The 21,636-nt window shown below is 41.1% G+C and overlaps 1 protein-coding gene across 1 annotated transcript in view; it reads right to left on the bottom strand.

Moving 5' to 3' along the window:
- WDFY4 (WDFY family member 4) overlaps positions 1 to 21,244 on the bottom strand; it is a 136,954-nt gene extending 115,710 nt beyond the window's left edge. The window contains exons 1-10 of the mRNA XM_013130246.3: positions 20,966 to 21,244; positions 11,386 to 11,500; positions 10,671 to 10,774; positions 9,114 to 9,257; positions 8,480 to 8,669; positions 6,566 to 6,755; positions 3,472 to 3,632; positions 2,689 to 3,141; positions 1,288 to 1,392; positions 241 to 431 (exon numbers count right to left, since the gene is read on the bottom strand). Coding sequence (XP_012985700.2) covers positions 241 to 431; positions 1,288 to 1,392; positions 2,689 to 3,141; positions 3,472 to 3,632; positions 6,566 to 6,755; positions 8,480 to 8,669; positions 9,114 to 9,257; positions 10,671 to 10,774; positions 11,386 to 11,500; positions 20,966 to 21,244 — 1,932 coding nt within the window. The remainder of the gene's footprint in view (positions 1 to 240; positions 432 to 1,287; positions 1,393 to 2,688; positions 3,142 to 3,471; positions 3,633 to 6,565; positions 6,756 to 8,479; positions 8,670 to 9,113; positions 9,258 to 10,670; positions 10,775 to 11,385; positions 11,501 to 20,965) is intronic.
- Positions 21,245 to 21,636: the final 392 nt, after the last annotated feature.

Genomic DNA, 21,636 nt, shown 5'->3' with positions numbered 1-21,636 from the left:
TCCATTTCTCTATACTTCCTATTTAAGTCTTCAAAATACTTCAACATCTGATACTGAGAGAAGGTGTTGATTACACACATTGCTAAAAATCAAAGTGCCTAATTTACGAGAATTAAAAACTAGCCCATGGCTCTTTTAAGTTCCGCACTTACCTTCCTTGGAAAAACAACAGTGCTAGGTATGAGATTAAGAGCAATTTGCTAAGAAAATAACAACCAAGTGGGAAGCCACATTAATTACCTTCAGCAGATCTAGTTTCAGATGTAGCTCCCCTTGAGTAGAAGAACAGAGGGCCCCAATAATAATGCTCATATATTCTTCATAGTTGATTACTGACAGCTGCTCCAAAATGCTGAGAGTATCACTCCTGTAGCACTCATCATCCAAAAATATCTTGATATATGGCACCATTCCATAGTCCTTCAAGACAACTGGGGACAAACATAGTATTATTTGTTATGTAAACTATCCTTTACTTATAGTTTTCACAAGCAGATTTTCAGTGTTGGTGTGAAGTGCTACATTTCTACAGATACAGCAGGAGAGGCAAGAAGAGCAGCTAGGTAAGCTAAAGACAACACAGACTGAATGGAACAAGTACATCTAGGGAAAGAATTACTGGATGAGCATAGCTTCTAATCATCAGAGATGACAGCTTCCCAATACAATAATGAATGAAAAGACTCCTTACTAATTTTCAGCTTAAAAATCTCTTCAGTTTATGAAGGGGACTGTTTGATAATTTGTGGCTGTATTTGCATTGTAAGATGCTGCAAGCATGAAGATTCTAGGATTCAAGAGTTACTATTAACTGAGTGGATTCCAGTATTCAGAAGAGCTCACTTCTGTACTACTATGTTCCACAAGATTCCCTACATGTACACCTGTTAGGTATGCCAACTCTAAATGTGTGCTACTCAGCATGTGTCTGATCCCATCAAGATTCCAAATAATAGATACTATGGAAGAAAGTCTGGATGACCAAAGAGTATGCAAACCACTCACACAGTTTTGCTTTCTACAAGACAACTTGTATTTTCTATGTAAACAATTCAAAAGTATTCCATGGATGAGGGAAGAAGACTGACGACTGGGATAAGGCTCCTTAAGCAGGATGAGAATACCTTCGACACATTTCTTCCTGTTTAAAAATCCTGTTATCCCTACTCTTCTAGAGTTGCCCACCACTTCTCACTGAAGCATAGAGGTTGGAAAATTTGTTGGTGCTCCATCGTGGCCACTTACTGCCAAATATCACAAAAGTAATGTAGTCATGTCATTTCTTACCAGTGTTCCTCACAGACCTCACAGTAAGAGCAGCCACCATCTTCAGCATCACGGCATTTAATTCCTTCTCAGTGCCTTCCTCCAGACCAGGCAGATGAGTTCCAGCTGTCAGTATATCAAAAGTCATAATACAATTTATACAAGACCTGGTTAACCATACCTAAAATATATTAAACCAGGAAAGAAAACCAGCTCTCCAGCAAATTCTAGTTTTCTCTTAAATATTGCTCATATTGAACCCTAATATGAGCAACAAAATACAGGCAAGACATTCCCTAGTTATTAGGGTCTAGTCTGGGATTGGAAAACACAGGTGTGATTCCACATTCTGCAGTCTGGACTTCCCGCATAACTATAGGCAATAGTGGTAATAACAGTGTTCCTACTTCCTCTCTATCTATGTGCCTAAATTTACAAATTACATAGTCATTCAATCACTCATTCTATAAAATTTAGATCACCAAGTGATCTAAGCAGTGAAATTAATGCCAAGACAGAATAAAGCACCTCTGTACCAGCTCATAAGCAGAAGGTCAGTTTTCGAAAACCTTGAAAATCCTTATCTAAGTATTCTTGTACAAAACTAGTTCTCTGACATCAAGAACATAAATCTGAGTGTCCTCAGAGGTAATGGATGTCTGCACTCCAGATCTTCTGTTGCAATTAATATTCCTTATCTTGTTTGGAATAAATGTGCAAAAATAATTCAATTGTGCTTGCTGCATCAGAAGTTATACCTAGTATTTTGGATCCCTCCTACTTTATTAAACAATTATCTCATTGCAATCTTAAGGCATTTCCCAATTCATATAGCACAGGAAATGTGCTAATGCATTTTTCTTTTTTTAAAAATAGCAGTTATGAACTTCTAATTATGTGAGTCTGTCTCTTAAGTCGGCTGTACCACACAGTTACCACATCGGGAGTATTACTTTCCTGTTTTCATAATAAGAGATATCTATGTCAGGTGACAATGGCTGGTAGTAATATAGGGCCAAAATTCAAGAAACTGCTTTCAATCAGTTGTTAGGATTAAGTATCATTTTCAGAAAAACTAAGCACTGAGAAAAACTCTTTTTTCCTCTACTCTAAAGCTGGAGTTCTACAGAACCCCAAACTGAGACCTGTTTTTAAAGGGTAGTCTGAATGGTACTCTCTAGAATAATTACTAATAGACTAGTGAAGAATAGTCCAGAACTGTTTAGGCTAGTAAGTAGAATGATAAACAAGGAAGATTTCAGAGAAAACCCAGGTTAATATATTACGTGTTCTAGGCCACTTGGCCAGACAAAATCTAGTTACACAGAATATAAAATTTGTAATTTGACTGTAGAAAGAGATTAGTTTCTTCGTATTGATCAGGCTACTTCAACAGTCATTATGAATAACATTAAGTTGTACCTGACTTCCTCAGGATCTTAGCTTGCTTCCTTAAAAGTGCCAGCAGTAGGCCTAAGAGCCCAGAGTCACGGAATATATCACTAAGTAACAGGTCCTTCTTGGTCATGGTGAGAAGGCACCGGAGAGCTGTTAAGGTGCAGAATGGCACTGTGTTTTCCTTTATCAAATACTGAACCTTCTTCAAAATGTCATGGGGAACATAGGACAGATCTAGCACTATGGACTCCACTAGTCTGAAGAACTGGACTTGGACTGTGTGTGGTTTGAAATGGATTATGTCAATTAACTGGTTGATAGGTTGTAGTGTCCATTCCAGAAGAAAGAAGTTGACTGTGTCCCAGGCCCATATGGTATCGATTGCTGCCAAGACTCTTTTGCACAGGTACTGATCATTACTTTTCTGGAAAATGGACTGCAACACCTGAAAAGCCTGAAGGTTTTTCACTGTCATTCCTGTGGGATAAAAACAGGTGAGATCATTTTTATGTCAATGCTATTTAAGACTGCAAGCACCATAACTACAATATTAAATCATGTCTGAAAGTAGAAAAGAAATCACAGGCACAGGGGATGTGATTTGGAGACAGATTCTCAACCTTGGATCAGGACCCTACAGCTGATAGTCAGTTCAGTTTGATACAGGATTAAACACATAGATCAGAAGATTCCATTTTCTACTCTTCCTACCATATTAAGACACATAATGAATAAAACGTTGTTCTTCTATGGCCCACCTACACAACCACAGATATATATATATATATATATATATATATACTGTACCAGAAGACCGTGTCCATTCAAAATTAAAGTGAGGTAATTGCGGGTGTACAATATTGCCAGAAACTTTCAATTCAGTTTTTCCACAAGTTGTAAGGCAAGTCAGCATGTCCAAGATCTCATCTAGATAGGGGTCTCCTTCATTTTGCTGCAACCCTTCACATCTAGGAAGAAAATTTGGGACAGTCATATGCTCATGCCTTAGGAATGTAAATATTTTGGATTTATCACCAGGTAGTGAACACATAGGAGCTACCCATTTTAGTCCCTGCTCCTTCCCAGCTTATTTTGCTGCCTTACTGTCTAATTCTGCAACTTGTTTAATCATCTTACAAACAGTAACTCCACACCTGGGCAGCACATTCTGAATTCAAACAAAAACTGAAGAAGAAAACTGAAGTGACACTGTACTTGTCTTCTGAAGAAAAGGAAGCTAAATGTTGAAATTTAGTCTATTTACATGTACCTAAAAAAAAGAAAAAAATAATTATCTCAAAAAGTTCTTGGTTTAGGGAGAAAAAAGAATTATTTTCTGAGAAATCAAAAATTAAATCAGGCACTTCACATTAAGAGGTGGGCATGTTGTTGGCAAGGTAAAGGACTAGCTGAGATAAAAACCAGAAAAATCTCAGCCCTTAGAAAGGGAAAAATATTTCATTTCCTGAGCTTTGTGACTCAGACATGGAGACAGCAAGTCTCTCCTAGTAAGGAAATAGCTTGAACTGTAACCCCAGATTTGCTACAGTTCAGACTGAAATGAGAGTCTGTTAAAAGCAGAAAGCTGCTTATCATAGAATCATAGAATAGTTAGGATTGGAAAGGACCTCAAGATCATCTAGTTCCAACCCTCCTGCCATGGGCAGGGACACCTCACACTAAACCATATCACCCAAGGCTTCATCCAACCTGGTCTTGAACACCGCCAGGGATGGAGCATTCACTACCTCCTACTCTGCACTGCTTAAAGGGATCAATTCTGAAAGACATCTGCAGTATCTAGGCATGGATAGTGGTAGAGCAACAGACTGATACTGGAAGCTGTGGAAATTTTGGAAGAAAACGAAACAAACGCTCTGGTTTAATCCAAACAAGAAATGGTGGGGGGGGGAATCCAGGGCAAATGCCAGTATCCATTTTGGAAGGAAAGCAAGTGTTCAGCAGGATTCTTTTTACCTGAAAAAGAAATCCCGAACATTAGAGAAGAAGAAACTTGGTCACACAAAATGTTCAGGAAAGCAGCTCTCTTTCTCTCTCTTTCTGCCAGTATATGCTGACAAGGGAGATTAATCAGAAGCCCTGTGCACTTGTATGCTGTTTCTGTCCCACATCACTTTCAAAGGATGGGGGCAGCCATAGCCCTTACTGATCAAAGATGGGGTGTTTCTGTCCTTATGTGGACCCAATTTAATTAGAAATATACATCTACACAGAGGTTATTTATAAGGGAGAGTTAGTCAATCTACAGTAACTAAAGAAAACATAGTCAGAAAAAGACAACACTTTTTCCAATTGTAAGTTAATTATGCTGCACCATCCAAAAATCATGAGAAGTCACATTCACCTACAGACACCTTTGGATTCATGATTCAAATTACAGTCCCCTAGATCTAAATTACAAAATACTCCCCTCAGTCTAATGTACTGGCCAGGGATCAAAGTTCCTGCAAGTGTTGGAGAAGAGATAAGAGAATTACACAGCAAGAATAATACAAGAATACAGAGCTACAGGTTGGGCAGAGAAGAGATTCAGAGTAGCCCTGTGGAGAAAGACTTGGGGGTGTTGGCTGATGAGAAACAACATGAGCCAGCTTCAGTGTGCACTCGCAGCCCAGAAAGCCAACCATATCCTGGGCTGTATCAAAAAAAGCGTGACCAGCAGGTCAAAGGAGGTGATCCTGCCCCTCTGCTCTGCTCTCGTGAGACCTCACTTGGAGTATTGTGTGCAGTTCTGGTGTCCTCAACATAAAAAGGACATGGAACTGTTGGAACAAGTCCAGAGGAGGGCCACGAGGATGATCAGGGGACTGGAGCACCTCCTGTATGAAGACAGGCTGAGAAAGGTGGAGCTGTTCAGCCTGGGAGAAGAAAAGGCTGCATGGAGACCTCATAGCAGCCTTCCAGTATCTGAAGGGGGGCTTATAAGGATGCTGGGGATGGACTCTTCATTGGGAACTGTAGTGATAGGACAAGTGGTAATGGATTGAAACTTAAACAGGGGAAATTTAGATTGGATATAAGGAAGAAGTTCTTTACTGTAAGGGTGGTGAGATACTGGAATGGGCTGCCCAGGGAAGCTGTGGAATGCTAATGCTCCGTCCCTGGCAGTGTTCAAGGCCAGGTTAGACAGAGCCGTGGGTGACATGGTTTAGTGTGAGGTGTTCCTGGCCATGGCAGGGGGTTTGGAACTAGATGATCTTAAGGTCCTTTTCAACCTGGAAACTGCCTTAAACTGAGAAGATCTGGAAATGCTCTTTTCATATGACATAAAAGAAAGCTAGAACAAAGTTACTAAGTGCTGCCTAAGGAAGTAGTATAATGTGCTGTTTTGACATTGCAAACTCAGAACCTGGTTAGACAATGCAAGGAGACAAGGAGACTAAAACATTCTACTTTGTACTTCTGATTAGGAGAACTAGTGATTTTTTTTTCCTGGTATGTTCATATTCATCTCAGCTCTGAAGAACAACCTTTTCAGATATAAGTTTGGGTGTGGTTTGTTTGTTTGTTTTCTCCACAGCAAGGAGATTAGGTTTACCTGTCAAAAAGACTGTATTCTTGTATTCATCTTAACTGTGACATACGTCTCTGACCTATGCCCAGTTTAATATTAATTGATGAAGAACCTTTGTCTTGTGCTCAGTAAGTCACTGTGCCACTCGTAGACTAACTTCTCCTACTGTTAATTTCTGTTATGGTTTCAGTAGAAGAAGTTATGTACTGCTTCCCTTCCTAAAACAGCAATGAAAGATCCAGTATTGTGATCTTTACATCCACACAGGATTACCTACATAAGCCATATTGTAAAAAAGACCACTGTGTGTTCTGAAAATAACATTTTATCACCCTCTAGAATGACACTCAAAACCTCTCTACTTACCTCAGTAAAATTTTTAGCAGGAGTTGGTAGCCATCATTGTTTTCAAACTCTGTTAATAAAGCTGAGGATATGGGATAGGAATCTTTCACAAAGCACAGGACAATACTAGCAGCTTCACACACATCACAAGCAGGTAGGGTATCAGCCACTTTAAAGAGATTCTGAATAGCTATTTTAATGCAGTCCACAGCTGTGGGGAAACAATATAGCAGGTATTTAAGAACTGACAGTAAAACAAGTTCAAAATTCCTAACAACAGAACATCAAGTCTAAAAAGTTACTTCCCAGTAAAATGGCAGTTAGTTAACTCTTTTTTTAGAAAGAAAAGACAAGAGGATAGATGAACACGACATTCATTTCAGAGGCTACATGAAGAACATTTCTGGTTCTAAAGTATGCGTGCATTTCTTTACTTAATCCCCAGCAGCTTATTCAGTCTCAGGAGTATAAACTTCCAAAACATACACTCACCAAAATTCATATGCAGTGAATCCAGCTGTCTGGTTACAAGGTAAGTAGAGGCTGACATATTTGTCTTGGACTAAGTCAATCACATATTCTAAGCAGAGTTCAGAGATTAATTCTTTGCTCAATAAGGCATATATAATGGAATATACACATACTGCTCTGAGCAATGAAGCCTAGTTTTCCTGTCTAATCTGATGGCCAGTCCTCCCAGGACAGCTTCAAAATGTCTCAACAGTTTAGTACTTTAAGCAATATTATTCCTCAGTCTTTCAATCTCACCCAGGAAGCCAAATTTTTATTTTGAAAAATAAAAATACCTTAATGCAGTTGGTCCATGAAACAATATACTGACAGTAAAGCCTGGATTATAGAATTTTTATATTTAATTCTAAAAAACAGGGACTCATTGTCTTCGCACTTGTCCTGGTTTGAACAGTAGCAGTCATTTTTCTCCTTCTTGGTACCTGGTGCAGTGCTGTGTTTTGACTTTCGGGCTGAGAACGGTTGCTGATAGCAAGTATGTTTTGAGTTACTGCTCAAATGTTTGGTTTTGTCCAAGGCCTTTTCTGAGCTCATGCTCTGCCAGGGAAGGAGGGAGGCCGGGAGGAAGGAGAGACGGGACACCTGACCCAGGCTAGCCAAAGAGGTATTCCATACCATATCATGTCATACCCAGGAGGTAACCGGGAGAGACCCAGAATGGCTGGAGCTCTGGGGGGATGGAGGAGGTATCGGTTGGTGCTCGGTCGGTCAGGGTGGGGTGAGTTATGGGTCGGTGGCTGGTGAGGTGTTGTATTCTCTTCACTTGTTATTGGCTTTATCATTATCATTTGTAGTAGTAGTAGCAGGAGTGATTTATGTTATACCTTAGCTATTAAGCTGTGCTTATCTCAGCCCGTGGGGGCTACATTCTTTGGATTCTCCTTCCCAACTCTACAGGGGTCGGGGGATCAAGGGGGGGAGTGAGTGAACGAGCTGTGTGGGTTTGGTTTTAAACCATGACAGCACTTAATAACAAAAAAATTCTTACACTAGTAAAACCTAGGAAGAAATGAGGATGTGGTTAAACCAGTCATAAAGTTGTCCCAAAAGACTCCACTCCTCTGGCAGTGCCCTCAACTTTGTTTTTGGAGTATGCATGAGCCTTAGACTCACACACTGAGTAATGCAACCATAAAAAAAAACCACAACACCGTTATCTTTTCCTGCATTACTGTGATTAGGTGGGATTGGCCCTTGCTTATAATTTTACTTTTTTTTTCTGTAGAAAAAAACTTCACTTTCCAGATGGCTATTAGTACTACATAAAGCTCCTGTCTAGAAAGCCAAGAGCCCATGCTTTGCAATTGAGTGTAGAGATAAAAATCTATCCGAGGGAGACTCTTCTTGAGCTTTCATTCTCAGTGGAGCTATCAGAAAAGGAAAAGCCAGATTTCTAAGCCAAACCTTGTAGGTACACAATGCTGTTTTTGGTCTGAGCCTTTGAAATTGTTCTCAGCACACGGCCTGTAGGTACTTTCCAGGAGTGGTTACACTGGTCCCAGAGGGAAGCAGTTGCTATAATTAATGACTGAAGCTTATCAGCTGCCAGAAGTTCCTCTACACCTTGTTCCTCTCTGTACATGTTAAGCATTATCTGAAAAGCAAACAAACATCATCTATAATAAAAACCTTTACAAATACCTGAGAGATAAAGAAATACACACTGGGTGTGTGTGTGTGTGTGTTTGTGAGGTGGGGTGGGTGGGATTGGGGTACTGGGAGATTATAGTTTGATATTAATGCCTAATAATGCCCCCTAATCTTAGGAGAAAAGGTGAAGTGAAAAACAAATAGAACTGCCACTAAGATTTTTTCCATGGATTTTTTCCCACTTAAAGTCATGGTGTTTTGTTTAGCAACAACAAAAAAAGATATAAAGTGCACCATCTCAGACTGTTTTATACTTCTCCTCATACTTCTTCACTAACTTTCAGTCCAAATTTACTCCTTTTTGGCAGTTTGAGTAAATCACCAGCTAAAAGCCTAAATGAATATCTCAGTACCGAGAGCAAATAAACTTCATGAGAGTCCACCCCACCTTAACAAGCATTTCCTGAGTTTGGGTGTCATCCTCACTTGTCTCTCCATCACTGATTTTCTTCAGAGGAAAAGTAAAGAAAAGGTACAGGCACTGCATCAGAGCTGCTGGAAGGCCAGATCCAATGATATTCCACACAGTTCTCTAAGTAAGGAAAAGAAAAATCATACCCTGCAGAAGCTGACCACAGTTTCCCTGTGTTTCAACACAATGTAGTCATGGCAGATGAAAAAGTTGAGCATTGTATCCATACAAATGCTCTAGAGCACATAACTGTGTGTATATATTCATATAGTATGGCCATACAAATCCACCTGGCAGAAGTAAACACTATGTGTTGCTATAGGTGTTCCTAGGACTTCCCACTCCATCTGAACTATAACTTTGACAGAGATACCCACTATATCTTGCATAAGGAGAACTATGGTCAATAAAACACACAAACTGCAAACTAACTAGCAACTAAAACCGTAAGTCCAGGAACAGTCATTGACCCCTTTATCATTAATTCACAGGACACCTTGCAGCTCTAGAGGCATGGTATATTAAAAGCACAAATTCTTAATTTCCTCCTTGACCCACCAGAGCAATTTAGCTATAACACCTTTGCTTTTGTAACATATTGAATAGCTGCACACACACTTCTAATTATAGCTTTTATAAATGCAAAAGTTACTGTTCCTCTACAATATTTCCCAACACTTATTTTCTTCCCATCTTTATTACTGCTGTGTACAACTTACTGAAAAGTCCCAGTGTGCCTGCTTGGCACATAATAATGATAAGAAAAATCAGCAGCAAATTAAACAGAGAAGTGAGGTTTGTGATACAAAGTTTTGCAAGTGTTTGTGCTACAAAAAATATCAATGTCTTACGTTCATGAAAAGTGCAAACCTCACCAGGAATGTCATGCTGTGACTAACTATATATAATTTTATAGAGCTCCTTATGACACAGAACATGTCCACTACAAGATGACAGCGAGATTTTATTTTCATGTATCCGAATAAGAATGAGACAAGCTGCTCAGCTCAGTGTCAGGGATAAACACATCCTTGATGCCATGCAGTGTTCAGAATGGCTGTACAAGCAGAGCTTCTGAAATGCTCTGAAATGCTTCAAAGTGAGAAGCTTCAGGATGGAAAATCCAACCCCTGCATTACCAGGCAGACAGATCCTTAGTAGTAATCCTTTTGATACATAACTTGGACTGACAAAGAAATGTTGAAGAGCAGTGATATACAGGGGGGGGGAAATAAAATCAGGGGAACCCTCGTACAAACCACTGTCTAATGATCAAAATAAAAGGTACCTGAAAGTACAGAGGCCCTACTTCCCTCTTTTAGAAAAGCCTGGACTACAAAACCTGTGGGTGTATCCTCCATCAGACTGCATACCCTAGGTTTGCTGAAGCACAAAGCATTGGAGATAACATAAACATTACTAAACTTAGCTGTTCCACTGTTGGGGAGGCTACTCAGCTTCTCAAATAGAAAGGAAAAATCAAAGACAAAATACCAACACCCCTGCCCCCCACCCCGTAGTAACTTCTCTTACCAAGTCAGTCTGTGAGAGCAGATACACTGATTTCAGCAGCAAATGGCCATCTTCTCCTTCCCCTTTCTGTTGTAGCAATTGCTCCAAAGCCAGACGAGCTTCCTCTGTTGCCATAAAAACATTAAACTTTAATTCCTCAGTGAAAGATGAAAATTCTGCACTCATCCTTTCTTAACAGGCGTGACAAATTTAACAAAATTACAGTAGCAGGAGTCCATTGAAGTGAGTAAAAGGACATAAAAGGATTTTGATTCAGCATCAGGCTCAGGTCAGTTTGTGTAAACTATGTATTTCAAACTGGTAAGCTTCACTGGGAATAGCAGCTCAGCACATGAAGCCTGCCAACTGACCAGTGTATGATAGCCATGAGGAAAGCCATGTGTAGCTAGCAGTATTTTTCTCATTAAAGAAAGCTCCTCAGAATAGCGTAGAGCCTACTCTTTTACTGCATATCTGCAGTATTATACATTACAAGCTACAGAAGTTCCAAAACCAAAGTCACCATGGCATACAAGGCCAGCTATTCACTGGTAATCATCCAAAACTAGGATGCTGCATCAAAAACTAGTATGTTTATGCTAGCTAAGCCCTACCAAAAGATCCAGCTTGCTACTCTTAGCACTTTCCTCTTTCCCCTCATGGTAAGCACGGAGGACTGCTGAATGACAGCACATTGCCAGAAGCAGATCCAGTGGATGTGATATCAGATCATTACCTGCAGGTTTGCCACTGATAGTCCTCTTAATTTCTTTTGTCAGAAGCTTGGAAACCTCACTTGCTAACAGCTGAATGTTGGGGAACACAATTACTCCAGCAGACTGTTCCCAGGCCTGAAATCCAAGCATAGCTGTTAAGTCTTTCTGATACAGCATGTTTATGGTAGATTGAGAAGTACTAATAAATATAAATAAACAAACATAAAGCTGGTATTCCCCTCCAAAACTCCCCTCCGCAGCCAGTGTAGTTCATTAAGCAGTATTTACAAGACAGACAGGATCCTGATACTAAGGATATAGAAGTCAACCAGGAACTACCTTTTGATTCATGTAATGCACCTACTAGACAGCATTTACATTATTTTCTACACTGAATACAATCAAAACAACATGTTCCTCATAGCCCCTGTATCACTATCTATATAAAAAAGCATGGTAGTCCCTTTCAAAATACAACATAAACACCCTGTACCCTCAAGAGGTTACAGATTTTTTGGTTTGGGGTTGTTTGGTTGTTGTTTTTTTGTTGCTATTGTAGATATTTTTAATACCTTCATCAAATTTCTGCCTTTCAATTCTACTCCGTTTTGGGAGGAAAGTAAGGCTCAAACTCAGAATTTCTTGCCATACAGAAATAATCTTTGTTTCAAAGTAAGGAAATAAACTTTCAAACTACAAATAAAAATTTGAACTACAGACCAGTCAATCTCACCTCTGTGCCTGGCAAAATCTCGGAGCAGATTTTCCTGAAAGGCATTCTGAGGCACATGAAAAACAGCAAGGTGTTTGGTGACAGACAGTATGGCTTCACTAGGGGGAAATCCTGATTGACCAATTTGGTGGCCTTCTATGATGAGGCTATGGAACTGATGGAAGGGGGTAAAGCAGTTGACATCATCTACTTGGACTTGTGCAAAGCATTTGACACTGTCCCACACAACATCCTTGTCTCCAAATTGGAGAGACATCAGTTTGATAGATAGACCACTCGGTGGATAAAGAACTGGCTGGATGGCCTCACGCAAAGAGTTGTGGTCAATGGCTCAATGTCCAGCTGGAGACCAGAAATGAGTGGTGCCCCTCAGGGATCAGTGTTGGGACCAATCTTGTTCAACATCTTTGCTGGTTACATGGACAGTGGGATTGAGTGCACCCTCAGCAAGTTTGCTGATGACACCAAACTGTGTGGTTCAGTTATTACACTGGAGGGAAGGAATGCCATCCAGAGGGACCGTGACACACTTGTGAGGTGGGACAATGCCAACCTTATGAAGTTTAACCATGACAAGTGCCGGATCCTACACCTGGGTCGGAGCAATCCCAGGCACAGCTACAGGCTGGGCAGAGAAGAGATTCAGAGCAGCCCTGCAGAGAAGGATCTGGGGCTGTTGGTCAACGAGAAAATTAACATGAGCCAGCTGCTGTGTGCACTCGCAGCCCAGAAAGCCAACCATATCCTGGGCTGCATTAAAATTTTATTTGATTTCATTTGATACTGTCTCCCACAGCATCCTCATAGATAAGCTAAGGAAGTGTGGGCTTGATGATCAGGTAGTGAGGTGGATCAAGAACTGGCTGAAAGGAAGAAGGCAGAGAGTTGTGGTCAATGGGGCAGAATCTAGCTGGAGGTCTGTGACTAGTGGAGTCCCTCAGGGGTCAGTGCTGGGACCAGTGCTGTTTAATATTTTCATCAACGACCTGGATGAGGGAACTGAGTGTGCCAAACACCAAACTGGGAGGAGTGGCTGACACACCAGAAGGCTGTGTTGCCATTCAGCAAGACGTGGGCAGGCTGGAGAGTTGGGCAGGGAGAAACTTGATGAAATTCAACAAAAGCAAGTATAGAGTCTTGCATCTGGGGAAGAACAACCCCATGTACCAGTACAGGTTGGGGGTTGACCTGCTGGAAAGGAGTGAAGGGGAAAGGGACCTGGGGGTCCTGCTGGATAGGAGGATGACCATGAGCCAGCAATGGGCCCTTATGGCCAAGAAGGCAAATGGCATCCTAGGGTGCATTAGAAAGGGTGTGGTTAGTAGTACAAGAGAGGTTCTCCTCCCCCTCTACTCTGCCTTGGTGAGGCTGCATCTGGAATATTGCGTCCAGTTCTGGGTCCCTCAGTTCAAGAAGGACAGGGAATTGCTTGAAAGAGTCCAACGCAGAGCCACAAAGATGATTAAGGGAATGGAACATCTCCCTTATGAGGAGAGGCTGAGGGAGCTGGGTCTGTTTAGCTTGGAGGAGACTGAGGGGTGACCTCATCAGTGTTTACAAATATGTAAAGGGTGGGTGTCAGGATGATGTTTCAGTGATATCCAGTGGTAGGACAAGGGACAATGGGTGTAAACTGGAGCATAGGAGGTTCCATGTGAACATCAGGAAGAACTTCTTTACTGTAAGAGTGACAGAGCACTGGAACAGGTTGCCCAGGGAGGTTGTGGAGTCTCCTACGTTGGAGATATTCAAGGCCCGCCTGGACAAGTTCCTGTGTGATGTACTCTAGGTTACCCTGCTCTTGCAGGGGGGTTGGACTAGATGATCTTTCGAGGTCCCTTCCAAACTTTGGGATTCTGTGATTCTGTGAAAAGAAGCATGGCCAGCAGGTCAGAGGGGGTGATCCTGCCCCTCTACTCTGATCTCCTGAGACCTCACCTGGAGTATTGTGTTAAGTTCTGGTGTCCTCAACATAAAAAGGACATGGAACTGTTGGAATAAGTCCAGAGGAGGGCCACAAGGATGATCAGGGGACTGGAGCACCTCCCATATGAAGACAGGCTGAGAAAGTTGGGGCTGTTCAGTCTGGAGAAGAGAAGGCTTGTGTGGAGACCTCATAAGGGGGCTATAAGGATACTGGGAATGGACTCTTCATTAGGGACTGTAGTGACAGGACAAGGGGTAATGGGTTCAAACTTAAACAGGGAAGTTCAGATTAGATATAAGGAAGTTCTTTACTGTTAGGGTGGTGAGGCACTGGATTGGCTTTCTGGGCTTTGAGTGCACACTGCTGGCTCACGTTCATTTTCTCATTGACCAACACCCCCAAGTCCTTCTCCACAGGACTACCATGAATTTCCTTTTTGCCCAACCTGTAGCTGTGCCTGAGATTGCTCCAACCCAGGTGTAGGACCTTGCACTTGACATGGTTAAACTTCATGAGGTTGGCATCAGCCCACCTCACAAGTGTGTCAAGGTCCCTCTGTTTAGTTCTGGTGTCCTCAACATAAAAAGGACATGGAACTTTTGGAACAAGTCCAGAGGAGGCCACGAGGATGATCAGGGGACTGGAGCACCTCCCATATGAAGACAGGCTGAGAAAGTTGGGGCTGTTCAGCCTGGAGAAGAGAAGGCTGCGTGGAGACCTCATAGCAGCCTTCCAGTATCTGAAGGGGGCCTACAGGGATGCTGGTGAGGGACTATTCATTAGGGACTGTAGTGATAGGACAAGAGGTAATGGGTTGAAACTTAAACAGCAGAGGTTTAGACTGGATATAAAGAAGAAATTCTTTCCTGTTAGGGTGGTGAGGTACTGGAATGGGTTTCCCAGGGAGGTTGTGAATGCTCCATCCCTGGCAGTGTTCAAGGCCAGGTTGGATGAAGCCTTGGGTGATATGGTTTAGTGTGAGGTGTCCCTGCCCATGGCAGGGGGGTTGGAACTAGATGATCTTGAGGTCCTTTCCAATCCTAACTATTCTATGATTCTATGAATGGGTTGCCCAAGGAAGTTGTGACAGCTCCATCCCTGGCAGTGTTCAAGACCAGGTTGCACAGAGCCTTGGGTAACATGGTTTAGTGTGAGGTGTCCCTGCCCATGGTGGTGGGGTTTGAATTTCATGATCTTAGGGTCCTTTCCGACTCTAACTATTTTATGTTTCTATGGTTCTAAAAGGAAGCATGGGGAAAGGAGCTGAAAAAAACAACTGTATGGATATAGATATGATTTTGCAGCAACAGGAGTTTCCTAACCAATCTGGCTATGAGGTTATGATATAGGCTTCTAAGCGTGGAGTGACACCTCTGCCTGGCTAGGAATTCACAACATTATAAGCCAGCTTACATTACTAGTACAGGTCAGTACCAATAGGAAACATGGCACTTCTAAAATGCTGTGATGATGGCAGTAAATGTTTACCAGATCAGGATTTGTAAATGTTTCCTATGCTATAATAAGCACCCCTATTTAGAGTGGATGATATAGGCTTAAATGCATAACTAGCCAAGGAAAACAAATTTATAGACAAGTTTCTAAACAATTTATACATGAGTTTATGTATATATTTAATAAAGAACAAGCAATTAAATGCAAAACTAGCAAGAGTAACAAGAGCAAGTCCTGATGGTTCTCAGCCCTGAGTATGACAAAACAAATGTTTTTTAGCCTTGACTCTGGGGGAGGGAGGAAGATAATTCAAAACCAATATAAAATACTGCAGTAGACGAATACTATTGCACCCAACTCTGAGAATCAGGTACCATTACTTTTACACGGAACATCTAATACTACATGCATCAATGTACTAGCAATAATGCAGCATTCACCCTTAAATACAAGGCTGAAACACCTTTGTATTAGCAACCTTGACAATTTTGCATAGAAAAGTCTCCTTCTTTTAAAAGATCAGAAAAATCAAACTGTAAGGCCAGATGAGGAAAGGAAGGTAACAGAAATAATAAGACATCTGTTCTCTTAAAATACTTTGGAGCAGATGCTCCATAACACTGTCTGCCAAGAAATTAGGGCAACTCTTTGTGAAAGAACATCCTCTACAAACATTATTTCCTTCCCTACCATTGCTTTTAATTACTTGTTCTTTCCTTGCAGATGGCAGCTTGTGGACAAGCTATTTCTCTCCTCATGAATTGTCAGTCAGCTGTTGGCAATCGGGCAAGCACCTACTTTTATTCATTTTACTGCATTGACCTGTGAAACTGTACCCAACTCTTCTTTTTTTTTTTTTTCTGGGCTACAAAAGAGTGAAATGCAATCACACAGAATACCTATCAATTAATTTTCAATCAATCAATCAATCAATCAATGTTATTAAACAAGGGCTAGTTTTATTCAGATTTTGACCACAAATGATTTTAAGAAAACCTCAGCTGCAGGAGCAAAATTCACCAATTCCTGCACTTGTGAATCAGAAGTGAGGGAAGATCTGCAAAGAGCAGAAGCAAGCTGGGCAAACACAATGACAAGAAACCTACAACCACAGAATACACAATGCTTGTCTTAAGCTATACGCTTTTCGTAAGAAACCAGTGATTTCCTGCTCCTCTGCAGGAAAGAGAAACACACTCTAAACCCTTCAGAAAGGACCTGTTATAATCATTCTTCTGCTAACAGAAAGAGCAGACTAAATTTTAAAAGATGCAGCATGAGAGCAACAATTGGCAAATGCTATCACTGTGCAAATACTTAGCTAGTCCATCTCACTACAGACCAGGCCACTAAAGTTCTGATTTGATTTTATTGGTGATCTTCCTGTGACTGAGACACCAACCTCTAAAATACACTCCTCTTTAAGAGCAGAACTAATGAGATCCATAGTCATCTTTGAGCCTATAAAACATCTATGCCTGGAAGAGTATCTACCTGACTCCATTCTAGGATATCTGGCTTCAGAGGAAACTCAAATAATATGGTATCAATGTAATCTGATTTTCTTTCTTCCTCTTATGTCTGTTTCTACATGTTTAAGATTTTGTCACAAGGTCCCTGTGTCTGCTATTGCCATCTGTCCTTCCTTTTCCATGCTCCATGGACAGATGCTAGCTCAAAAGCCATCCATATAATAGAACATTCTGACACTTTCTGAGGCCCCCAAAGGAAAGATAGAAGGCACATTAGAATGACTCCCAGCCTAGGCCTGAATCACAAGCAGATGGCTAACATTTTCCTCCTACAACTTTTCCTTCTACATCAGGGAGTATCAGTGAGTAATGAGCCCCCACACCCCAGGTGGCTCCTGGTTAGTGCCCTCTCTCTCCAGCCAACTGAGTAAGAGCTAAAGCACTCTGAAACAAAAGGACAGAGATGCACTGGCATTGCATAATCAAATAAGAAAAGGAAAAGCAGAAGGTGAAAATTCCCCAGGGAGGGAGATGACTTACATAGAGTCCCTTAATAAACAGGAGGAAGTGAAGTAGTTTCTGTAAGAACTTCATAACATGTATAACTCAAACTGAGATGTGTTTCCCCAGGCCAGCCCAGGGCCTTAGCACAGAGAGCTGGTACACGGAGGGAGTACAAGTCATATGGTGAAGTACATGATAACTCAAATCTAAGGGGTCAGGTCCTCCACAATGTATTCCTAAATCAATGGTGTGAGGCCAAATTGCTGTAGTCATGCAGCTGAACCTAAGCACCTACAAGGCACTGTGAACCTCCACTGATACATCAAAGAAAAGTAAAGGGGAAAAAACTCTCTCTTAGGACACAAAATCAAGTGTTAAGTTAATGAGAAGTTCACATCTCTATTTTGAATATATTCTGTAGCTGAAATATCCTCTAGGAATTTAAAATCCCCTCCTTGTGAGTATTACTGCAATTCAGGAAATCACTTTCTACAACCCTAAAGCATGTGAAGTTCAGCTGTACAGAAGGGAAATGGTATACACATGCACAACATTGTATGTCCCTTAGCATTACTCAGCTTGCCTCCTGGGGAATAGATGTCTTTGATCCCACTGGTACTAAAGTTTATTTCTCATGTGTCATGAAAAATAAGCAATTTCCTGCTTTGCTCTCCAACCTTTAATTCCTAACACTTCTAGATTTTATAGCTTTCATCACCTTCATTCAGTAACAACAACTTCCTCAGTCCTTTGAAAGTTTCACTCCAAAAAATGACCTTAAGGTGGAAGGCATTCTTGCTATTCATACTTAATGATCAGCAAATCTGAAGTTGTTCTATATAATCCCATCTTGTCCAAGACTTGCTTACTTCAGATTCATGGTATGGTATTTAAAAACAAAAACCATCACAGAACTCAGAAGCCTTGACAAATGGGAATTCATATATCATTGTAAATTTCAGACAGGAAAATCTCAACAGAAGAATTTCACAAAAAGCCTGCAATACATTGCTTACAAGAGGGGGATGGAGCAGTTTGGAGAGACAGTTTGGATCTTCCACAGCAAAGCTTATCTTTGTTGTGATGAATTTATATGCTCAAAGCATTAAGGCTGTATGTTTTCCATGGACCTTCGAGAGGAAGGCAGACAGAAGGTCTGAAAACAGCTTTAAGAAAAACAAAATAGATGGCTCTTTCTCAAAGCAAAAAGATTGTACCTTCTTGTTGTGCTGTCTCAGAAAAAGAAAAGTGCAGTTATCGGTGTGACATTTAAAAGTCAGATCCATGGCATAAGAAGGTGAAAACTCAGAATATCAGTTCTGAGATGATTTTTAAAAACATTCTTTTAAGGCTGAGGAATGAATTCTGCCCCTTTGTATAGCCAGAATTTTTGAGATCTATTAAAGCACTGGTGAGCTCCCAAGAGAGCCAAGCCTGCCCTATTACATGCAAGTGTCATAAGCAGAGAGAGAGATTTGTTGCCAGTGACAGGCACATATGCAGAGAAACACTGCTTATGCTTAAATATAGCCTTTGGTCCAGGAGGGATACTCTTTTATGCCAACAAATCCAGAAGTTGAGAAAGTGGTGAAAAATGAAAGTTTTGTTCCCTATTCACAAATACCTATAGGCCATTTAGATGAGAAGGATGATTCTCTGCCTCTACTTTATGAATTCATTGCCTTTTCAGACCCTTACATTCATTTTTTTCTGGACTGCCTTGGACCAAGGCAAGCTTTTACTTGAGCACAGCAAACTCTTCACCATAAACATGACCAGATCCTACTCACAATTTAGTTATTTGCACCACACCGACACTGAGTGATTTGTTTCAGTGCTGTTAGCTGACACTAGCACCCACACTGATTTCGGAGCCCTGCTCTGCACAATGACTTACAAGCTTCATGCTCCATTCAGATGAGTGAAATGTTTATGCTTTGCTGTCATGGACACCAAAGATTTCATAGCCCTGAGCACAGTGGTTTCCTTGCACACGCAGTTCAAGATGTCCCTCTCACTACGGTATCACTTTTTATGTGCCATATAAATGGTACTTTCTATGTTTCATTTAAAGAGGGTGACCACACCATTAACTTTTTTTTTTTCACCTACCCACTTGTGGAGACAGTGTTCTCACAGGAGAATGGATATTTGGTACATGAGCTCTGAGTAACTCCGAGGGATACAGCAAGGCCGTGGGAGGCCTGAGGAAGCTTAAGCAAGCAAGATAAGAAGAAGCTGTAATTCACTGAGTTATGAGAACTGTGGACTGGTGGCAAGCATTCGAGGTCAAGTTCTCACACCTGTGCTTAACCAATTATATGTTAGTCACTCAGGGTCTTCAAGACAAGTATCCAATCATGATATGCCAAATTGCTGTAGGTGTGTGTAAGCAATAGTATATAAGGAGTTAATGCTTTGCAATAAATGACTTTTTGTCTGATCATATTGGTCTCTGACTGAGTCCGTTCCACGGCACCCACTGACTCATTTTGTGAAAACCAGCTCAGCTAGGTAGGAAACAGACAGATCTGAGTTCAGTCACTCACAGCTACAGATGGTTGAAATATGCCATCATTAAAATATTGTTTCACCAAAAAAAAAAAGCTTTTATTTTCTTACTGAAAGACATACACAATGAGAAAGTGTAAAAACTCAGATTTGATACCCATAAATTCCCAAGGTAATTCAAGAGAAAAACAATTCTTCTGTACTACACATGGCCACAGTACATTTAAATACAGGCCAGGCTTTCTGCTCCTCTCAGTATAAGTTCTGCTACTTTGTCACTGTATGGTCCATTCAGTTTCCTCCATGCTTCACAGACAAGCAAAAGCAATTCATAAGGCTTCCATTCAATACAGAGCTCTTCCAGTTTCATCTTTTAATATGATCATCTAAGAAATTCTTTGCTGATGGAAGGGCATGAGGTAGGCCACCCTGCTGTCTGAAATGTTCTAGTTCTTAGTGTCCCTCACCCACAGTATGACCTTCCTCTCCTCATGGCACAGTTTCCTCATTTCTAACACCACTTCTTTCTCAAACCCTAAAATTAGACTTTAGCACTGTCATTAACCCAAAAATTCTGTCTTAAGTCTGTAACCCTGCATTCCTCCTAGCTGGCTGTGTTCCACAACATTTTCCCAGATTGAAACTGTGCTTAACCACCCACTAAGTATGTAAAATAGATGGGCAGACATGAAACCATCTCTTCACAGGGTACTCACTTTGAAACATGCCTATGTCATCAAAATACCCCTTGATTCCAAGAACAAAATTTAGTCACGCATGAAAGTAAAGTAGTGCTCCCCCATATATTCTTTGCATGCTACCATAGCTGGTTAGTTAGGTAAGAGAAGACACTGTTTCCCTAGACTCCCAGTGGAATAAAAGTAATTATCCCCTAGGCAAAGGGATTATGCTCCAGTTAACTCCACTGGCAGACAGAGCAACAGAAACTCAAATTTTCATCCTTGGCATCTGCAACAAAGACAGGAAGGAAAACAAACCTTTAAGAAGAGAGGAAGAAAGTCCAGCAGTCTTCTCTGTTGCTCCTCTGGGATTAGAAATGGAGCCAGCTGCTCATACTCTACAAACTGTTTTCCTAGAGTCTGCCACTGAAGGGTATGGCTCTGAGGTTGCTTGTCTTTGTTGTTTGGCTTGTCTTTGCTGTTTGCAGGCTGTCCTGGCACTTCAGCTTTGTCTCCATCATCAGGGTTTTGCTCTTGCTGTTCTGCTCTGCTGTGCGAATCTTCCAGCTGCCACATGAATTCAGCTGCATTGTCCATGCTGAAATGAGACCTGAAGGTAAAATATGGTATTATTTACAGTCAGTATCATTTCTTACCAGTCAACTGTCTCCTGACACTAGACCCTAACAGTTTTAATAATTGGAAGTGTAGAGTTTAGAAGTATGGAAACACTGACAGCCACTGACTCTTCTCTGATTATGATGGCAAAGCACTTTGCTCCTGGACAAGAGCATTACCACCTTGCAGTCACGAATAAGTTCTCTCCCATGAGACACGTCCATGTGCTACACAACTCACTGGGCTTTGGCAGGACAAACTGGGGGAAAAAAAACATGTAAATCAATAAACCATGCAAGAAATATGGATTTCAGCCCCAACTTTGCCACTGAGCTAGATGATCTCCTTATACTTCAGTCACCCCAATTGCA

This window comes from Melopsittacus undulatus, chromosome 4, assembly GCF_012275295.1.
Source record: "Melopsittacus undulatus isolate bMelUnd1 chromosome 4, bMelUnd1.mat.Z, whole genome shotgun sequence".
Taxonomy (NCBI): domain Eukaryota; kingdom Metazoa; phylum Chordata; class Aves; order Psittaciformes; family Psittaculidae; genus Melopsittacus; species Melopsittacus undulatus.
This window is presented reverse-complemented; position numbering and strand designations above follow the sequence as displayed.